The sequence below is a fragment of the Salvelinus fontinalis genome, chromosome 5 (assembly GCF_029448725.1).
Source record: "Salvelinus fontinalis isolate EN_2023a chromosome 5, ASM2944872v1, whole genome shotgun sequence".
Classification (NCBI taxonomy): domain Eukaryota; kingdom Metazoa; phylum Chordata; class Actinopteri; order Salmoniformes; family Salmonidae; genus Salvelinus; species Salvelinus fontinalis.
Genome location: NC_074669.1, coordinates 65039872 through 65057991, shown reverse-complemented (window position 1 = coordinate 65057991; position 18120 = coordinate 65039872). Strand labels below are relative to the sequence as shown.

At 48.6% G+C, this 18120-nt stretch overlaps 1 protein-coding gene across 1 annotated transcript in view; it reads left to right on the top strand.

Moving 5' to 3' along the window:
* fbxo10 (F-box protein 10) overlaps positions 1-18043 on the top strand; it is a 33064-nt gene extending 15021 nt beyond the window's left edge. The window contains exons 6-13 of the mRNA XM_055924162.1: positions 2410-2559; positions 4569-4705; positions 10100-10170; positions 10358-10510; positions 10698-10997; positions 15858-16168; positions 16252-16439; positions 16606-18043. Of these exons, the coding sequence (XP_055780137.1) occupies positions 2410-2559; positions 4569-4705; positions 10100-10170; positions 10358-10510; positions 10698-10997; positions 15858-16168; positions 16252-16439; positions 16606-16798 (1503 nt within the window). The 3' untranslated portion in view covers positions 16799-18043. The remainder of the gene's footprint in view (positions 1-2409; positions 2560-4568; positions 4706-10099; positions 10171-10357; positions 10511-10697; positions 10998-15857; positions 16169-16251; positions 16440-16605) is intronic.
* Positions 18044-18120: the final 77 nt, after the last annotated feature.

The following is an 18120-nucleotide window of genomic DNA, read 5'->3' as shown; positions in this document are numbered from 1 at the left end:
GTGTTCCTCCGTAACGAGGTGTGTGAGTGTCGTGCGTCGGGCGTGTTCCTCCGTAACGAGGTGTGTGAGTGTCGTGCGTCGGGCGTGTTCCTCCGTAACGAGGTGTGTGAGTGTCGTGCGTCGGGCGTGTTCCTCCGTAACGAGGTGTGTGAGTGTCGTGCGTCGGGCGTGTTCCTCCGTAACGAGGTGTGTGTGTGTTCCAGATTGTGATGCTCCGTAACGAGGTGTGTGAGTGTCGTGCGTCGGGCGTGTTCCTCCGTAACGAGGTGTGTGAGTGTCGTGCGTCGGGCGTGTTCCTCCGTAACGAGGTGTGTGTGTTCCAGATTGTGATGCTCCGTAACGAGGTGTGTGAGTGTCGTGCGTCGGGCGTGTTCCTCCGTAACGAGGTGTGTGTGTTCCAGATTGTGATGCTCCGTAACGAGGTGTGTGAGTGTCGTGCGTCGGGCGTGTTCCTCCGTAACGAGGTGTGTGAGTGTCGTGCGTCGGGCGTGTTCCTCCGTAACGAGGTGTGTGAGTGTCGTGCGTCGGGCGTGTTCCTCCGTAACGAGGTGTGTGTGTGTTCCAGATTGTGATGCTCCGTAACGAGGTGTGTGAGTGTCGTGCGTCGGGCGTGTTCCTCCGTAACGAGGTGTGTGTGTGTTCCAGATTGTGATGCTCCGTAACGAGGTGCGTGAGTGTCGTGCGTCGGGCGTGTTCCTCCGTAACGAGGTGTGTGTGTTCCAGATTGTGATGCTCCGTAACGAGGTGTGTGAGTGTCGTGCGTCGGGCGTGTTCCTCCGTAACGAGGTGTGTGTGTGTTCCAGATTGTGTTCCTCCGTAACGAGGTGTGTGAGTGTCGTGCGTCGGGCGTGTTCCTCCGTAACGAGGTGTGTGTGTGTTCCAGATTGTGTTCCTCCGTAACGAGGTGTGTGAGTGTCGTGCGTCGGGCGTGTTCCTCCGTAACGAGGTGTGTGAGTGTCGTGCGTCGGGCGTGTTCCTCCGTAACGAGGTGTGTGTTCCAGATTGTGATGCTCCGTAACGAGGTGTGTGAGTGTCGTGCGTCGGGCGTGTTCCTCCGTAACGAGGTGTGTGAGTGTCGTGCGTCGGGCGTGTTCCTCCGTAACGAGGTGTGTGAGTGTCGTGCGTCGGGCGTGTTCCTCCGTAACGAGGTGTGTGAGTGTCGTGCGTCGGGCGTGTTCCTCCGTAACGAGGTGTGTGTGTGTTCCAGATTGTGATGCTCCGTAACGAGGTGTGTGAGTGTCGTGCGTCGGGCGTGTTCCTCCGTAACGAGGTGTGTGTTCCAGATTGTGTTCCTCCGTAACGAGGTGTGTGTGTGTTCCAGATTGTGTTCCTCCGTAACGAGGTGTGTGTGTGTTCCAGATTGTGTTCCTCCGTAACGAGGTGTGTGAGTGTCGTGCGTCGGGCGTGTTCCTCCGTAACGAGGTGTGTGAGTGTCGTGCGTCGGGCGTGTTCCTCCGTAACGAGGTGTGTGAGTGTCGTGCGTCGGGCGTGTTCCTCCGTAACGAGGTGTGTGAGTGTCGTGCGTCGGGCGTGTTCCTCCGTAACGAGGTGTGTGTGTGTTCCAGATTGTGATGCTCCGTAACGAGGTGTGTGAGTGTCGTGCGTCGGGCGTGTTCCTCCGTAACGAGGTGTGTGTGTGTTCCAGATTGTGATGCTCCGTAACGAGGTGTGTGAGTGTCGTGCGTCGGGCGTGTTCCTCCGTAACGAGGTGTGTGAGTGTCGTGCGTCGGGCGTGTTCCTCCGTAACGAGGTGTGTGAGTGTCGTGCGTCGGGCGTGTTCCTCCGTAACGAGGTGTGTGTGTTCCAGATTGTGATGCTCCGTAACGAGGTGTGTGAGTGTCGTGCGTCGGGCGTGTTCCTCCGTAACGAGGTGTGTGTGTGTTCCAGATTGTGATGCTCCGTAACGAGGTGTGTGAGTGTCGTGCGTCGGGCGTGTTCCTCCGTAACGAGGTGTGTGTGTGTTCCAGATTGTGATGCTCCGTAACGAGGTGTGTGAGTGTCGTGCGTCGGGCGTGTTCCTCCGTAACGAGGTGTGTGTGTGTTCCAGATTGTGATGCTCCGTAACGAGGTGTGTGAGTGTCGTGCGTCGGGCGTGTTCCTCCGTAACGAGGTGTGTGTGTGTTCCAGATTGTGATGCTCCGTAACGAGGTGTGTGAGTGTCGTGCGTCGGGCGTGTTCCTCCGTAACGAGGTGTGTGAGTGTCGTGCGTCGGGCGTGTTCCTCCGTAACGAGGTGTGTGTGTGTTCCAGATTGTGATGCTCCGTAACGAGGTGTGTGAGTGTCGTGCGTCGGGCGTGTTCCTCCGTAACGAGGTGTGTGTGTGTTCCAGATTGTGATGCTCCGTAACGAGGTGTGTGAGTGTCGTGCGTCGGGCGTGTTCCTCCGTAACGAGGTGTGTGTGTGTTCCAGATTGTGATGCTCCGTAACGAGGTGTGTGAGTGTCGTGCGTCGGGCGTGTTCCTCCGTCTGTCGGCTCAGGGTCTGATCGCTGACAACAACATCCACTCCAACGGGGAGGCGGGGCTTGACATCCGCAAGGGGGCGGACCCCATCATCCTGGTAGTTCTATTCATTCTATTTCACGTCTCTGATGTCATCACATCTGTTCTGTTCGTCTCTGATGTCATTATATCTATCCTGTTCGTCTCTGATGTCATTATATCTGTCCTGTTTGTCTCTGATGTCATTATATCTATCCTGTTCGTCTCTGATGTCATCACGTCTGTCCTGTTCGTCTCTGATGTCATTATATCTGCCCTGTTCGTCTCTGATGTCATTATATCTGTCCTGTTTGTCTCTGATGTCATCATATCTGTCCTGTTCGTCTCTGATGTCATCACGTCTGTCCTGTTCGTCTCTGATGTCATTACATCTGTCCTGTTCAGTCTGATGTCATTACGTCTGTCCTGTTCGTCTCTGATGTCATTACGTCTGTCCTGTTCGTCTCTGATGTCATTACATCTGTCCTGTTCATTTCTGATGTCATTATATCTATCCTGTTCGTCTCTGATGTCATTATCTGTCCTGTTCGTCTCTGATGTCATTACATCTGTCCTGTTCGTCTCTGATGTCATCACGTCTGTCCTGTTCATCTCTGATGTCATCACGTCTGTCCTGTTCGTCTCTGATGTCATCACGTCTGTCCTGTTCGTCTCTGATGTCATTATGTTTGTCCTGTTCGTCTCTGATGTCATCATATCTGTCCTGTTCGTCTCTGATGTCATTATGTTTGTCCTGTTCGTCATTATGTTTGTCCTGTTCGTCTCTGATGTCATCATGTCTGTCCTGTTCGTCTCTGATGTCATCACATCTGTCCTGTTCGTCTCTGATGTCATTATGTTTGTCCTGTTCGTCTCTGATGTCATCATATCTGTCCTGTTCGTCTCTGATGTCATTATGTTTGTCCTGTTCGTCTCTGATGTCATTATGTCTGTCCTGTTCGTCTCTGATGTCATTATGTTTGTCCTGTTCGTCTGTGATGTCATCATATCTGTCCTGTTCGTCTGTGATGTCATATCTATCCTGTTCGTCTGTGATGTCATCATATCTGTCCTGTTCGTCTGTGATGTCATCATATCTATCCTGTTCGTCTCTGATGTCATCACATCTGTTCTGTTCGCCATCATGTCTGTCCTGTTCGTCTCTGATGTCATCATATCTGTCCTGTTCGCCATCATGTCTGTCCTGTTCGTCTCTGATGTCATCATGTCTGTCCTGTTCGCCATCATGTCTGTCCTGTTCGTCTCTGATGTCATTATATCTGTCCTGTTCGTCTCTGATGTCATTATATCTGTCCTGTTCGTCTCTGATGTCATTATATCTGTCCTGTTCGTCTCTGATGTCATTATGTTTCTCCTGTTCGTCTCTGATGTCATCATGTCTGTCCTGTTCGTCTCTGATGTCATCACATCTGTCCTGTTCGTCTCTGATGTCATCACATCTGTCCTGTTCGTCTCTGATGTCATCATATCTGTCCTGTTCGTCATCATGTCTGTCCTGTTCGCCTCTGATGTCATTATGTTTCTCCTGTTCGTCTCTGATGTCATCATGTCTGTCCTGTTCGTCTCTGATGTCATCATATCTGTCCTGTTCGTCTCTGATGTCATCACATCTGTCCTGTTCATCTGGTAGAAGTTATAGGACATGGTGATCTGCCTGTCTGTCTGTCTGTCTGTCTGTCTGTCTGTCATTCATCTGGTAGAAGTTACAGGACATGGTGATCTGTCTGCCATTCATCTGGTAGAAGTTACAGGACATGGTGATCTGTCTGTCATTCATCTGGTAGAAGTTACAGGACATGGTCATCTGCCTGTCTGTCTGTCTGTTAGAAGTTACAATACATGGTGATCTAAAATAACAACTTATCAAACTTTCTCTGTCTGTCTCTGTCTCTGTCTCTCTCTGTCTCTCTCTGTCTCTCTCTGTCTCTCTCTGTCTCTCTCTGTCTCTCTCTCTGTCTCTCTCTCTGTCTCTCTCTCTCTGTCTCTCTGTCTCTGTCTCTCTCTGTCTCTGTCTCTCTCTGTCTCTCTCTCTCTCTGTCTCTCTCTCTCTCTGTCTCACTCACTCAGTGTAACAGAATACACAGCGGTTTGCGTTCCGGCATCGTGGTTCTTGGCAACGGGAGGGGTTCCATCCGTAGCAACCAGATCTATAACAATAAGGAAGCAGGAGTCTACATCCTGTTCAACGGGAACCCTGTAGTCAGGTAGGAGAGGGTAGTCTACATTCTGTTATACAGGAACCCTGTAGTCAGGTAGGAGAGGGGAGTCTACATTCTGTTATACAGGAACCCTGTAGTCAGGTAGGAGAGGTCTACATTCTGTTATACAGGAACCCTGTAGTCAGGTAGGAGAGGGTAGTCTACATTCTGTTCAACAGGAACCCTGTAGTCAGGTAGGAGAGGGGAGTCTATATTCTGTTATACAGGAACACTGTAGTCAGGTAGGAGAGGGGAGTCTACATTCTGTTATACAGGAACCCTGTGGTCAGGTAGGAGAGGGGTAGTCTACATTCTGTTATACAGGAACCCTGTAGTCAGGTAGGAGAGGGTAGTCTACATTCTGTTATACAGGAACCCTGTAGTCAGGTAGGAGAGGGGAGTCTACATTCTGTTATACAGGAACCCTGTAGTCAGGTAGGAGAGGTCTACATTCTGTTATACAGGAACCCTGTAGTCAGGTAGGAGAGGGGTCTACATTCTGTTCAACAGGAACCCTGTAGTCAGGTAGGAGAGGGTAGTCTACATTCTGTTATACAGGAACCCTGTAGTCAGGTAGGAGAGGGTAGTCTACATTCTGTTATACAGGAACCCTGTAGTCAGGTAGGAGAGGGGAGTCTACATTCTGTTATACAGGAACCCTGTAGTCAGGTAGGAGAGGGTAGTCTACATTCTGTTATACAGGAACCCTGTAGTCAGGTAGGAGAGGGTAGTCTACATTCTGTTATACAGGAACCCTGTAGTCAGGTAGGAGAGGGTAGTCTACATTCTGTTCAACAGGAACCCTGTAGTCAGGTAGGAGAGGGTAGTCTACATTCTGTTATACAGGAACCCTGTAGTCAGGTAGGAGAGGGTAGTCTACATTCTGTTATACAGGAACCCTGTAGTCAGGTAGGAGAGGTCTACATTCTGTTCAACAGGAACACTGTAGTCAGGTAGGAGAGGGGAGTCTATATTCTGTTATACAGGAACCCTGTAGTCAGGTAGGAGAGGTCTACATTCTGTTCAACAGGAACCCCGTAGTCAGGTAGCAGAGGGGAGTCTATATTCTGTTATACAGGAACCCTGTAGTTAGGTAGGAGAGGTCTACATTCTGTTATACAGGAACCCTGTAGTCAGGTAGGAGAGGGTAGTCTACATTCTGTTCAACAGGAACCCTGTAGTCAGGTAGGAGAGGGGAGTCTACATTCTGTTCAACAGGAACCCTGTAGTCAGGTAGGAGAGGGTAGTCTACATTCTGTTCAACAGGAACCCTGTAGTCAGGTAGGATAGGGGTCTACATTCTGTTCAACAGGAACCCTGTAGTCAGGTAGGAGAGGGTAGTCTACATTCTGTTATACAGGAACCCTGTAGTCAGGTAGGAGAGGGTAGTCTACATTCTGTTATACAGGAACCCTGTAGTCAGGTAGGAGAGGGTAGTCTACATTCTGTTATACAGGAACCCTGTAGTCAGGTAGGAGAGGGTAGTCTACATTCTGTTATACAGGAACCCTGTAGTCAGGTAGGAGAGGGTAGTCTACATTCTGTTATACAGGAACCCTGTAGTCAGGTAGGAGAGGGTAGTCTACATTCTGTTATACAGGAACCCTGTAGTCAGGTAGGAGAGGGTAGTCTACATTCTGTTATACAGGAACCCTGTAGTCAGGTAGGAGAGGGTAGTCTACATTCTGTTCAACAGGAACCCTGTAGTCAGGTAGGAGAGGGGAGTCTACATTCTGTTATACAGGAACCCTGTAGTCAGGTAGGAGAGGGGAGTCTACATTCTGTTCAACAGGAACCCTGTAGTCAGGTAGGAGAGGGTAGTCTACATTCTGTTATACAGGAACCCTGTAGTCAGGTAGGAGAGGGTAGTCTACATTCTGTTATACAGGAACCCTGTAGTCAGGTAGGAGAGGGGAGTCTACATTCTGTTATACAGGAACCCTGTAGTCAGGTAGGAGAGGGTAGTCTACATTCTGTTATACAGGAACCCTGTAGTCAGGTAGGAGAGGGGAGTCTACATTCTGTTATACAGGAACCCTGTCGTCAGGTAGGAGAGGGGAGTCTACATTCTGTTCAACAGGAACCCTGTAGTCAGGTAGGAGAGGAGGGGTCTACATTCTGTTCAACGGGAACCCTGTAGTCAGGTAGGAGAGGGGGGTCTACATTCTGTTATACAGGAACCCTGTAGTCAGGTAGGAGAGGGGAGTCTACATTCTGTTCAACGGGAACCCTGTAGTCAGGTAGGAGAGGGTAGTCTACATTCTGTTATACAGGAACCCTGTAGTCAGGTAGGAGAGTAGTCTACATTCTGTTCAACGGGAACCCTGTAGTCAGGTAGGAGAGTAGTCTACATTCTGTTCAACGGGAACCCTGTAGTCAGGTAGGAGAGGGGAGTCTACATTCTGTTCAACGGGAACCCTGTAGTCAGGTAGGAGAGGGGAGTCTACATTCTGTTATACAGGAACACTGTAGTCAGGTAGGAGAGGGGAGTCTACATTCTGTTATACAGGAACCATGTAGTCAGGTAGGAGAGGGTAGTCTACATTCTGTTATACAGGAACACTGTAGTCAGGTAGGAGAGGGGAGTCTACATTCTGTTATACAGGAACCCTGTGGTCAGGTAGGAGAGGGGTAGTCTACATTCTGTTATACAGGAACCCTGTAGTCAGGTAGGAGAGGGTAGTCTACATTCTGTTATACAGGAACCCTGTAGTCAGGTAGGAGAGGGGAGTCTACATTCTGTTATACAGGAACCCTGTAGTCAGGTAGGAGAGGGGAGTCTACATTATGTTCAACAGGAACCCTGTAGTCAGATAGGAGAGGTCTACATTCTGTTCAACAGGAACCCTGTAGTCAGGTAGGAGAGGGGAGTCTATATTCTGTTATACAGGAACCCTGTAGTCAGGTAGGAGAGGTCTACATTCTGTTCAACAGGAACCCTGTAGTCAGGTAGGAGAGGGTAGTCTACATTCTGTTATACAGGAACCCTGTAGTCAGGTAGGAGAGGGTAGTCTACATTCTGTTATACAGGAACCCTGTAGTCAGGTAGGAGAGGGGAGTCTACATTCTGTTATACAGGAACCCTGTAGTCAGGTAGGAGAGGGGAGTCTACATTCTGTTATACAGGAACCCTGTAGTCAGGTAGGAGAGGGTAGTCTACATTCTGTTATACAGGAACCCTGTAGTCAGGTAGGACAGGGTAGTCTACATTCTGTTATACAGGAACCCTGTAGTCAGGTAGGAGAGGGTAGTCTACATTCTGTTCAACAGGAACCCTGTAGTCAGGTAGGAGAGGGGAGTCTACATTCTGTTATACAGGAACCCTGTAGTCAGGTAGGAGAGGGTAGTCTACATTCTGTTCAACAGGAACCCTGTAGTCAGGTAGGAGAGGGTAGTCTACATTCTGTTATACAGGAACCCTGTAGTCAGGTAGGAGAGGGTAGTCTACATTCTGTTATACAGGAACCCTGTAGTCAGGTAGGAGAGGGTAGTCTACATTCTGTTCAACAGGAACCCTGTAGTCAGGTAGGAGAGGGGAGTCCACATTCTGTTATACAGGAACCCTGTAGTCAGGTAGGAGAGGGTAGTCTACATTCTGTTATACAGGAACCCTGTAGTCAGGTAGGAGAGGGGAGTCTACATTCTGTTATACAGGAACCCTGTCGTCAGGTAGGAGAGGGGAGTCTACATTCTGTTATACAGGAACCCTGTAGTCAGGTAGGAGAGGGGAGTCTACATTCTGTTATACAGGAACCCTGTAGTCAGGTAGGAGAGGGGAGTCTACATTCTGTTATACAGGAACCCTGTAGTCAGGTAGGAGAGGGGAGTCTACATTCTGTTATACAGGAACCCTGTAGTCAGGTAGGAGAGGGGAGTCTACATTCTGTTCAACGGGAACCCTGTAGTCAGGTAGGAGAGGGTAGTCTACATTCTGTTATACAGGAACCCTGTAGTCAGGTAGGAGAGGGTAGTCTACAATCTGTTATACAGGAACCCTGTAGTCAGGTAGGAGAGTAGTCTACATTCTGTTCAACAGGAACCCTGTAGTCAGGTAGGAGAGAAGTCTACATTCTGTTCAACAGGAACCATGTAGTCAGGTAGGAGAGTAGTCTACATTCTGTTCAACAGGAACCATGTAGTCAGGTAGGAGAGTAGTCTACATTCTGTTCAACAGGAACCCTGTAGTCAGGTAGGAGAGTAGTCTACATTCTGTTCAACAGGAACCCTGTAGTCAGGTAGGAGAGGGGAGTCTACATTCTGTTCAACGGGAACCCTGTAGTCAGGTAGGAGAGGGGGGGTCTACATTCTGTTCAACGGGAACCCTGTAGTCAGGTAGGAGAGTAGTCTACATTCTGTTCAACGGGAACCCTGTAGTCAGGTAGGAGAGGGGAGTCTACATTCTGTTCAACAGGAACAGATCCCGTGTGGCTCAGTTGGTAGAGCATGGCGCTTGCAACGCCAGGGTTGTGGGTTCAATTCCCACGGGGGGACCAGGGTTCAATTCCCACGGGGGGACCAGGATGAATATGTATGAACGTTCCAATTTGTAAGTCGCTCTGGATAAGAGTGTCTGCTAATTGACTTAAATGTAATGTAGATATTATACACTATATATCTAGATATTATACACTATATATCTAGATATTATACACTATAAATATAGATATTATACACTATATATCTAGATATTATACACTATAAATATAGATATTATACACTATATATCTAGATATTATACACTATAAATATAGATATTATACACTATATATCTAGATATTATACACTATATCTAGATATTATACACTATATATATATAGATAGATATTATACACTATATAGATATTATACACTATATATCTAGATATTCTACACTATGTCTGGAGACATTCATCACTATATATATCTAGATATTATACAATATATCTAGATATTATACACTATATATATAGATAGTATATACAATATATCTAGATTTTATACACTATATATCTAGATAGTATATACAATATATCTAGATATTATACACTATATATCTAGATAGTATATACTATATATCTAGATATTATACACTGTTTAGAGAGATTCATCACTATATATATCTAGATTATATACAATATATCTAGATATTATACACTATATATCTAGATATTATACATTATGTCGGGAGACATTCAACACTATATATAAAATATACATTTATTTGACATCCCTCTCCCTCCAACCTTCTCTCTCTCTCTCTCTCTCCAACCTTCTCCTTCCCTCTACCTTCTCTCTCCTTCCCTCCAACCTTCTCCCTCTCTCTCCTTCCCTCCCTCCAACCTTCTCCCTCTCTCTCTCCCTCCCCCCAACCTTCTCCCTCTCTCTCTCCTTCCCCTTTTCCTCTCTCTCTCTCTCCTCCAGTGGTAACCATATCTTCCAGGGTCAGGCAGCAGGGATTGCTGTGAATGAGAACGGCAGAGGGGTGATAGTCGGTACTTACACACACACACACACACACACACACACACACACACACACAGCATCTTGACTGAAATGTGAAAAGTACTTTATGAATGAAATGTATTATTAGTGATATTATGTAAATGTAGGTACTTTAATGCTATCTATCCATTCTCCCCCCTCCTCCTCCTCCTCCTCCTCCTCCTCCTCCTCCTCCAGAGAATGTGATCAGGGAGAACCAGTGGGGGGGTGCAGACATCAGGCGGGGGGGCGACCCGGTCCTGAGGAACAACTACATCTGTCATGGCTATTCTGACGGGGTGGTGGTGGGGGAGAGAGGCCGTGGACTCATAGAGGGAAACCACATCTACAGTGAGTAATACACTTCCTGTTCACTGACGTCACTTCCTGTCCTCCTCTCTGTCGGGGTGGTGGTGGGGGAGAGAGGCCGTGGACTCATAGAGGGAAACCACATCTACAGTGAGTAATATACACACACTTTCTGTTCGCTGATGTCACTTCCTGTTCTCCTGTCCTCCTCTCCTCTCCCTTCTCCTAGGCAACAAGGGCTGTGGTGTGTGGTTGATGTCCTCCAGCCTCCCTCAGCTGTTGGGAAACTACATTACCCATAACCGCATGTACGGGCTGGCCGTGTTCTGCCGGAAGGACCCTGACGGGGGTGGGACCAGAGAAGGGGGGCAGGAGGGAGGAGGAAGAGGAGGAGGACAGGAGAACTTCCATGAGGAAGGAGAGCTGCTGGCGTGGGAAGGTGACCTTGACAGCGAGGACGAACGTCTCTCCGCCCGGCGCTCCATCAGCACGGCTCTGGTGGAGGGAAACTGCATTAGCCGTAATGGAGGTGAGACTAGACACTGTAGAGCCGCAATGGAGGAGAGACTGTAGACACTGTAGAGCCGCAATGGAGGTGAGACTGTAGACACTGTAGAGCCACAATGGAGGAGAGACTGTAGACACTGTAGGGCCGCAATGGAGGAGAGACTGTAGACACTGTAGAGCCACAATGGAGGAGAGACTGTAGACACTGTAGGGCCGCAATGGAGGTGAGACTGTAGACACCGTAGAGCCACAATGGAGGAGAGACTGTAGACACTGTAGGGCCGCAATGGAGGAGAGACTGTAGACACTGTAGAGCCACAATGGAGGAGAGACTGTAGACACTGTAGAGCCACAATGGAGGTGAGACTGTAGACACTGTAGAGCCGCAATGGAGGAGAGACTGTAGACACTGTAAAGCCACAATGGAGGTGAGACTGTAGACACTGTAGAGCCGTAATGGAGGTGAGACTGTAGACACCGTAGGGCCGCAATGGAGGAGAGACTGTAGACACCGTAGAGCCGCAATGGAGGTGAGACTGTAGACACCGTAGAGCCGCAATGGAGGTGAGACTGTAGACAATGTAGGGCCGCAATGGAGGAGAGACTGTAGACAATGTAGGGCCGCAATGGAGGAGAGACTGTAGACACCGTAGAGCCGCAATGGAGGTGAGACTGTAGAGACTGTAGAGCCACAATGGAGCAGAGACTGTAGACAATGTAGGGCCGCAATGGAGGAGAGACTGTAGACACCGTAGGGCCGCAATGGAGCAGAGACTGTAGACAATGTAGGGCCGCAATGGAGGAGAGACTGTAGACACTGTAGAGCCACAATGGAGGAGAGACTGTAGAGACTGTAGGGCCGCAATGGAGGAGAGACTGTAGACATTGTAGAGCCACAATGGAGGAGAGACTGTAGACACTGTAGAGCCGTAATGGAGGTGAGACTGTAGACACTGTAGAGCCAATGGAGGAGAGACTGTAGACATTGTAGAGCCACAATGGAGGAGAGACTGTAGACACTGTAGAGACACAATGGAGGTGAGACTGTAGACACTGTAGAGACACAATGGAGGAGAGACTGTAGACACTGTAGAGACACAATGGAGGTGAGACTGTAGACACTGTAGAGACACAATGGAGGTGAGACTGTAGACACTGTAGAGCCACAATGGAGGAGAGACTGTAGACATTGTAGAGCCACAATGGAGGAGAGACTGTAGACACTGTAGAGACACAATGGAGGTGAGACTGTAGACACTGTAGAGCCACAATGGAGGAGAGACTGTAGACATTGTAGAGCCGCAATGGAGGAGAGACTGTAGACACTGTAGAGCCACAATGGAGGAGAGACTGTAGAGCCGCAATGGAGGAGAGACTGTAGACATTGTAGAGCCACAATGGAGGAGAGACTGTAGACATTGTAGAGCCACAATGGAGGAGAGACTGTAGACATTGTAGAGCCACAATGGAGGAGAGACTGTAGACACTGTAGAGCCACAATGGAGGAGAGACTGTAGACACTGTAGAGCCACAATGGAGGAGAGACTGTAGACACTGTAGAGCCACAATGGAGGAGAGACTGTAGACATTGTAGAGCCACAATGGAGGTGAGACTGTAGACACCGTAGAGCCACAATGGAGGAGAGACTGTAGACATTGTAGAGCCACAATGGAGGAGAGACTGTAGACACCGTAGAGCCGCAATGGAGGAGAGACTGTAGACACTGTAGAGCCACAATGGAGGAGAGACTGTAGACATTGTAGAGCCACAATGGAGGAGAGACTGTAGACACCGTAGAGCCGCAATGGAGGAGAGACTGTAGACACTGTAGAGCCACAATGGAGGTGAGACTGTAGACATTGTAGAGCCACAATGGAGGAGAGACTGTAGACACCGTAGAGCCGCAATGGAGGAGAGACTGTAGACACTGTAGAGCCACAATGGAGGAGAGACTGTAGACATTGTAGAGCCACAATGGAGGTGAGACTGTAGACACCGTAGAGCCACAATGGAGGAGAGACTGTAGACACCGTAGAGCCGCAATGGAGGAGAGACTGTAGACACTGTAGAGCCACAATGGAGGAGAGACTGTAGACACCGTAGAGCCGCAATGGAGGAGAGACTGTAGACACTGTAGAGCCACAATGGAGGAGAGACTGTAGACATTGTAGAGCCACAATGGAGGTGAGACTGTAGACACTGTAGGGCCGCAATGGAGGAGAGACTGTAGACACCGTAGAGCCGCAATGGAGGAGAGACTGTAGACACTGTAGAGCCACAATGGAGGAGAGACTGTAGACATTGTAGAGCCACAATGGAGGAGAGACTGTAGACACTGTAGAGCCACAATGGAGGTGAGACTGTAGACATTGTAGAGCCACAATGGAGGAGAGACTGTAGACACTGTAGAGCCACAATGGAGGTGAGACTGTAGACATTGTAGAGCCACAATGGAGGTGAGACTGTAGACACTGTAGAGCCACAATGGAGGCTGGCAGGACAGAGTGCCCAGGTTAGTGTGTAGGGTTTGAGCATAGCCTAAAAGGTAGGGAGGGGGCAGTTCCTCTTGCTGCCCTGTAGGGAAGCACCGTGGTCTGGTAGGGGACGTGAGCTTCGACTGGAAGACAGTGGAGTGTGCAGAGTAGTGGGGTAACATGGGAGAATTTGGGAAGGTTGAACTCCAGGCGGGCTGCTGCGTTCTGGGTAAATTGCAGGGGTTGGATGACACACGCGGGAAGCCCAGAGCCAACAGCCAGTTGCAGTCGTCCAGACGGTATTAGGATCTGCGCCACTTCCTGTGTGAGGTAGGGTCGTACTCTACGGATGTTGTAGAGCATCAACCAGCAGGACATGGTCACTGCTGTGATGTTTGCAGAGAACGACAAGAGTGTTGTCCAGGGTCACGCCAAGGTTCTTTACACTCTGGGAGGGGCGACACTGTGGTGTTGTCAACCGTGATGGAGAGGTCCTTCAGCCTGCAGGCCTTCCCCGGGAGCAAGAGCAGCTCTGTCTTGTTGAGGTTGAGCTTGAGGTGGTGGGCCGTCACCCAAGCTGAGATATCTGCCAGGCACTCAGAGATGCGTGTCAGAAGGGGGGGGGGGGGGGGGGGGGGGGGGGGAGAATAGTAGTTGAGTGTCATCATCATAGCAGTGATAGGTCGGATTGGTTTGGGTTTTTACTTTACCATCTATACCGGCATTTGAATGTTTGGTTTGTTCAATGTGATACGCAGTGTTGTAACGGCCATTTTTATTGTTTACTTCTCTCCGGTCTCTCTATGCCGCTGTCCACACAGACTTAGCCACCCCTCCTGTCACTCAATGAGTTAATTTGTTGTTCCTCAACCAGGAGACACTTCCGCGTCCCCGTCTGCATGGTCAACGCAACGCAATCAACACTGTCGATGACAACGATGCAGTTGTCACTTTTGCTTCTTAAAATATAAATCTACTAGTATTCTATAATTACACTATTAGCTTGTGTTTCTTACATCTGCTGACAGCTAGCTTGTCTTTTCTTAGCAAGTTGTTCCTAAATCTTGTTAGCCGCTAATGCTAATCACTAGCTAGCTAGCTAATACATGTAACGTAATGAGTCAGAGCAAGTGTAATTAGCCATACAGCCTGATAATACCAGTGATTGTGTTGACCTTAATTAGCATGTTGTTTGTGCAACAGTGTCTTCTAAATTTAAAGAGGTAAACGGAAAAGCAAGAATCAGTTAGCTTCATGAAGTAGCTAACAGAAAACATTCAATGTAGCCGAAGATTATAGGGTCCCCTAGGAAACACCTATCAACACATTAGTTCTTACCCTGTCACAATAATAACTACTTCTCCCTGGCATTTTCATTCGTTGTCATGTCCAACAACATTGTATTAAAAGTACCCACTATTATATTCTAACCAAATAATTAGAATAGACATTATATTCCTATTATTCCAACAGTGTTTTGCTCTTAAATCGCAACATTTGGTTAAAAATAAGGCCCAGGTGACTTGCCCATATCGTGCAGCTCTACGTGGCAGCGTGGAAACGATCTCAAATGCAGAAATGGATGAAAATTATGATTTGTTTTGTTTTATACTGCTCAATTCAAATTCAACCCAATCAGAATGGAGAAAGACCCATTGAAATCACTTAGAATATACAGTGGGGCAAAAAAGTATTTAGTCAGCCACCAATTGTGCAAGTTCTCCCACTTAAAAAGATGAGAGGCCTGTAATTTTCATCATAGGTACACTTATTTTCCACCATAATTTGCAAATAAATTCATTAAAAATCCTACAATGTGATTTTCTGGATTTTTTTTCTCATTTTGTCTGTCATAGTTGAAGTGTACCTATGATGAAAATTACAGGCCTCTCTCACCTTTTTAAGTGGGAGAACTTGCAATTGGTGGCTGACTAAATACTTTTTTGCCCCACTGTATGTGTTGCCACGCACTACTCATAAAACACATCTACAACTTTTATTATTAAAAAAACATAAAATACCATCTATTTAACATAAAATAAATACCGTCTATTTAAAATAAAATAAATACCGTGATATAATATTTTGGCCATATCGCCCAGCCCTATGTGATGATATGACAGAGCTGAGTGACTTGGTGTAGAGAGAGAAGAGGGCCAAGAACAATGACATTTGGTCGTTTACCTCGTACCATCTAAACACAGCATTGTTGTTAAATCACTGATATGGAACATAAACTCTCTCTCTCTCTGTCTCCCTCTCTCTGCCTCTCTGTCTTTCTCTCTCTCTCTCTGTCTTTCTCTCTCTCTCTCTGTCTCTCTCTCTCTGTCTTTCTCTCTGCCTCTGTCTCTCTCTCTCTCTCTGTCTCTCTTTCTGTCTTTCTCTCTCTCTCTGTCTCTCTCTCTAGCGGTTGGTTTATACGTGAAGAGCAGTGAACCGCTGAATGTCGTTGCTAACCTAGTGAACGGTAACCGTGGCGCCGGTGTTGCCGTGCTACAGAGCGGTCAGCTGACTCGACTAGTTGCTAACTGCGTCCATGGAAACGGGCGCGGTGGCGTCGCCGTGGAGAGGGAGTGTCGGGTGGAACTCCGCGGCAACGGTGTGTATGACAACGGCGGCCATGGCGTTAGTTTCCGGGGCGATGGACAGGTGGTGGAGAACGACGTGGTGGGTAACCGTGGTTACGGGATACGGTTGACGGACAGCGCCGATGTCAAGGTGAGCTGGGCTCAGACACACAACACACATACACACAATCACCATCACCCTGGGTATTAAATAAATACTTTGTGTGTGTGTAGGTGTTGCGTAATCGAGTCCAGCCGGTACAGGGGTGTGGCATCGCCGTGCTGGGGCCGGCAAAGGCCGTCGTCCACGACAACCTGGTGTTCCAGGGTCACCCCGGCAACGTCAAACCCCCGCTACACCGCGACCCCGGCAACGACAGCAGCGCTCTGCGCAACAACAGCGTGCTGAAACATAGCAACAGGTAGCTAGGCAACAGACTTTCAATGCTACTCATCAAGTATGGACACTTCCTTCTAGCTATTTAATGGGTTAATACATTTGACCTCTCCTCTCTCCTCATCCCTTCTCTTCTCTCATCCCGTTTCCTCTCCTCTCCACCCCCCCCCCCCTCTGCTCTCTCCTGCCAGGACATGTTCCTCTGCCCCTCCCTGGGTTTTGGAGAACCCTCCGCCCCGCCCCCTCTCTGACCGTCCCTCATCCCTCCCCCCCTCCTCCTCCTGTCACCCCTCCCACTTTGCAATCTCCATGACTACCAGGATCACCGCCACCGTCGAGAGCGGTTGCCATAACAACGGTAGCGTCTTCTGCACCATCCTCTGAGGCCCTAGCAACCAGCCCGCCTAGTAACCCCGCCCTGAAGACGGATTGGATGACCTCCTCACCAGGGGTCAAGAGTTCAGCCCTGACCTCTCCTGTCTCGAAACATTCTGTTTTCTTAAAACATTCCTCTGACATGTTGATCTAGAAACACTTGAACTCTGCAGATGTTGTGGAATGGCTGGACACAGAACGTTGCCTGTCTTGGGGGTTCTAGATTGTTGTCCTCTCTGGGGGATCTAGAACATTGTCCTCCCCGGGGGGGTTCTAGAACATTGTCCTCTCCGGGGGTTCTAGAACATTGTCCTCTCCGGGGGTTCTAGAACATTGTCCTCTCCGGGGGTTCTAGAACATTGTCCTCTCCGGGGGTTCTAGAACATTGTCCTCCCCGGGGTTTCTAGAACATTGTCCTCCCCGGAGGGTTCTAGAACATTGTCCTCCCCGGAGGGTTCTAGAACATTGTCCTCCCCGGAGGGTTCTAGAACATTGTCCTCCCCGGAGGGTTCTAGAACATTGTCCTCTCCGGGGGTTCAGGAACATTGTCCTCTCCGGGGGTTCAGGAACATTGTCCTCTCCGGGGGTTCAGGAACATTGTCCTCCCCGGAGGGTTCTAGAAGTGTCATTGAGCTATGAGATCCCCACTACTGGAGGAGCTTCTATACAGCATTTACCACTGTGACTGGTGTGGTATCATGGACAGTGTCATGTGACTGGCGTGGTATCATGGACAGTGTCATGTGACTGGCGTGGTATCATGGACAGTGTCATGTGACTGGCGTGGTATCATGGACAGTGTCATGTGACTGGCGTGGTATCATGGACAGTGTCATGTGACTGGCGTGGTATCATGGACAGTGTCATGTGACTGGCGTGGTATCATGGACAGTGTCATGTGACTGGCGTGGTATCATGGACAGTGTCATGTGACTGGCGTGGTATCATGGACAGTGTCATGTGACTGGCGTGGTATCATGGACAGTGTCATGTGACTGGTGTGGTATCAGTGGTTAGGGATGTGAGTTTTACCTGACTAGGAATAACTCCTAGCCTTAATGACATTCAAGTTTCCCCCAAAAATCCAGTTTCCTCACTGAAATGTCTACTAGTGTGTTTTACTGAGCTTTCTACATGTTTTCACCACACGAGTCACTTCCTCAGTTCTCCCAGACGGGTAATGTTCTGACGGTAGGAACTCACACACAACCTGGATTTAGTTTATTACATTAAATGTTTTATTTGTTTACAGAATACTTTGAGGAGGGTTTCTAGTGTCCATCTCTATCTCACCTGCTTTCCCGCTCCAGGAATATGTTTATCTCTTCCTC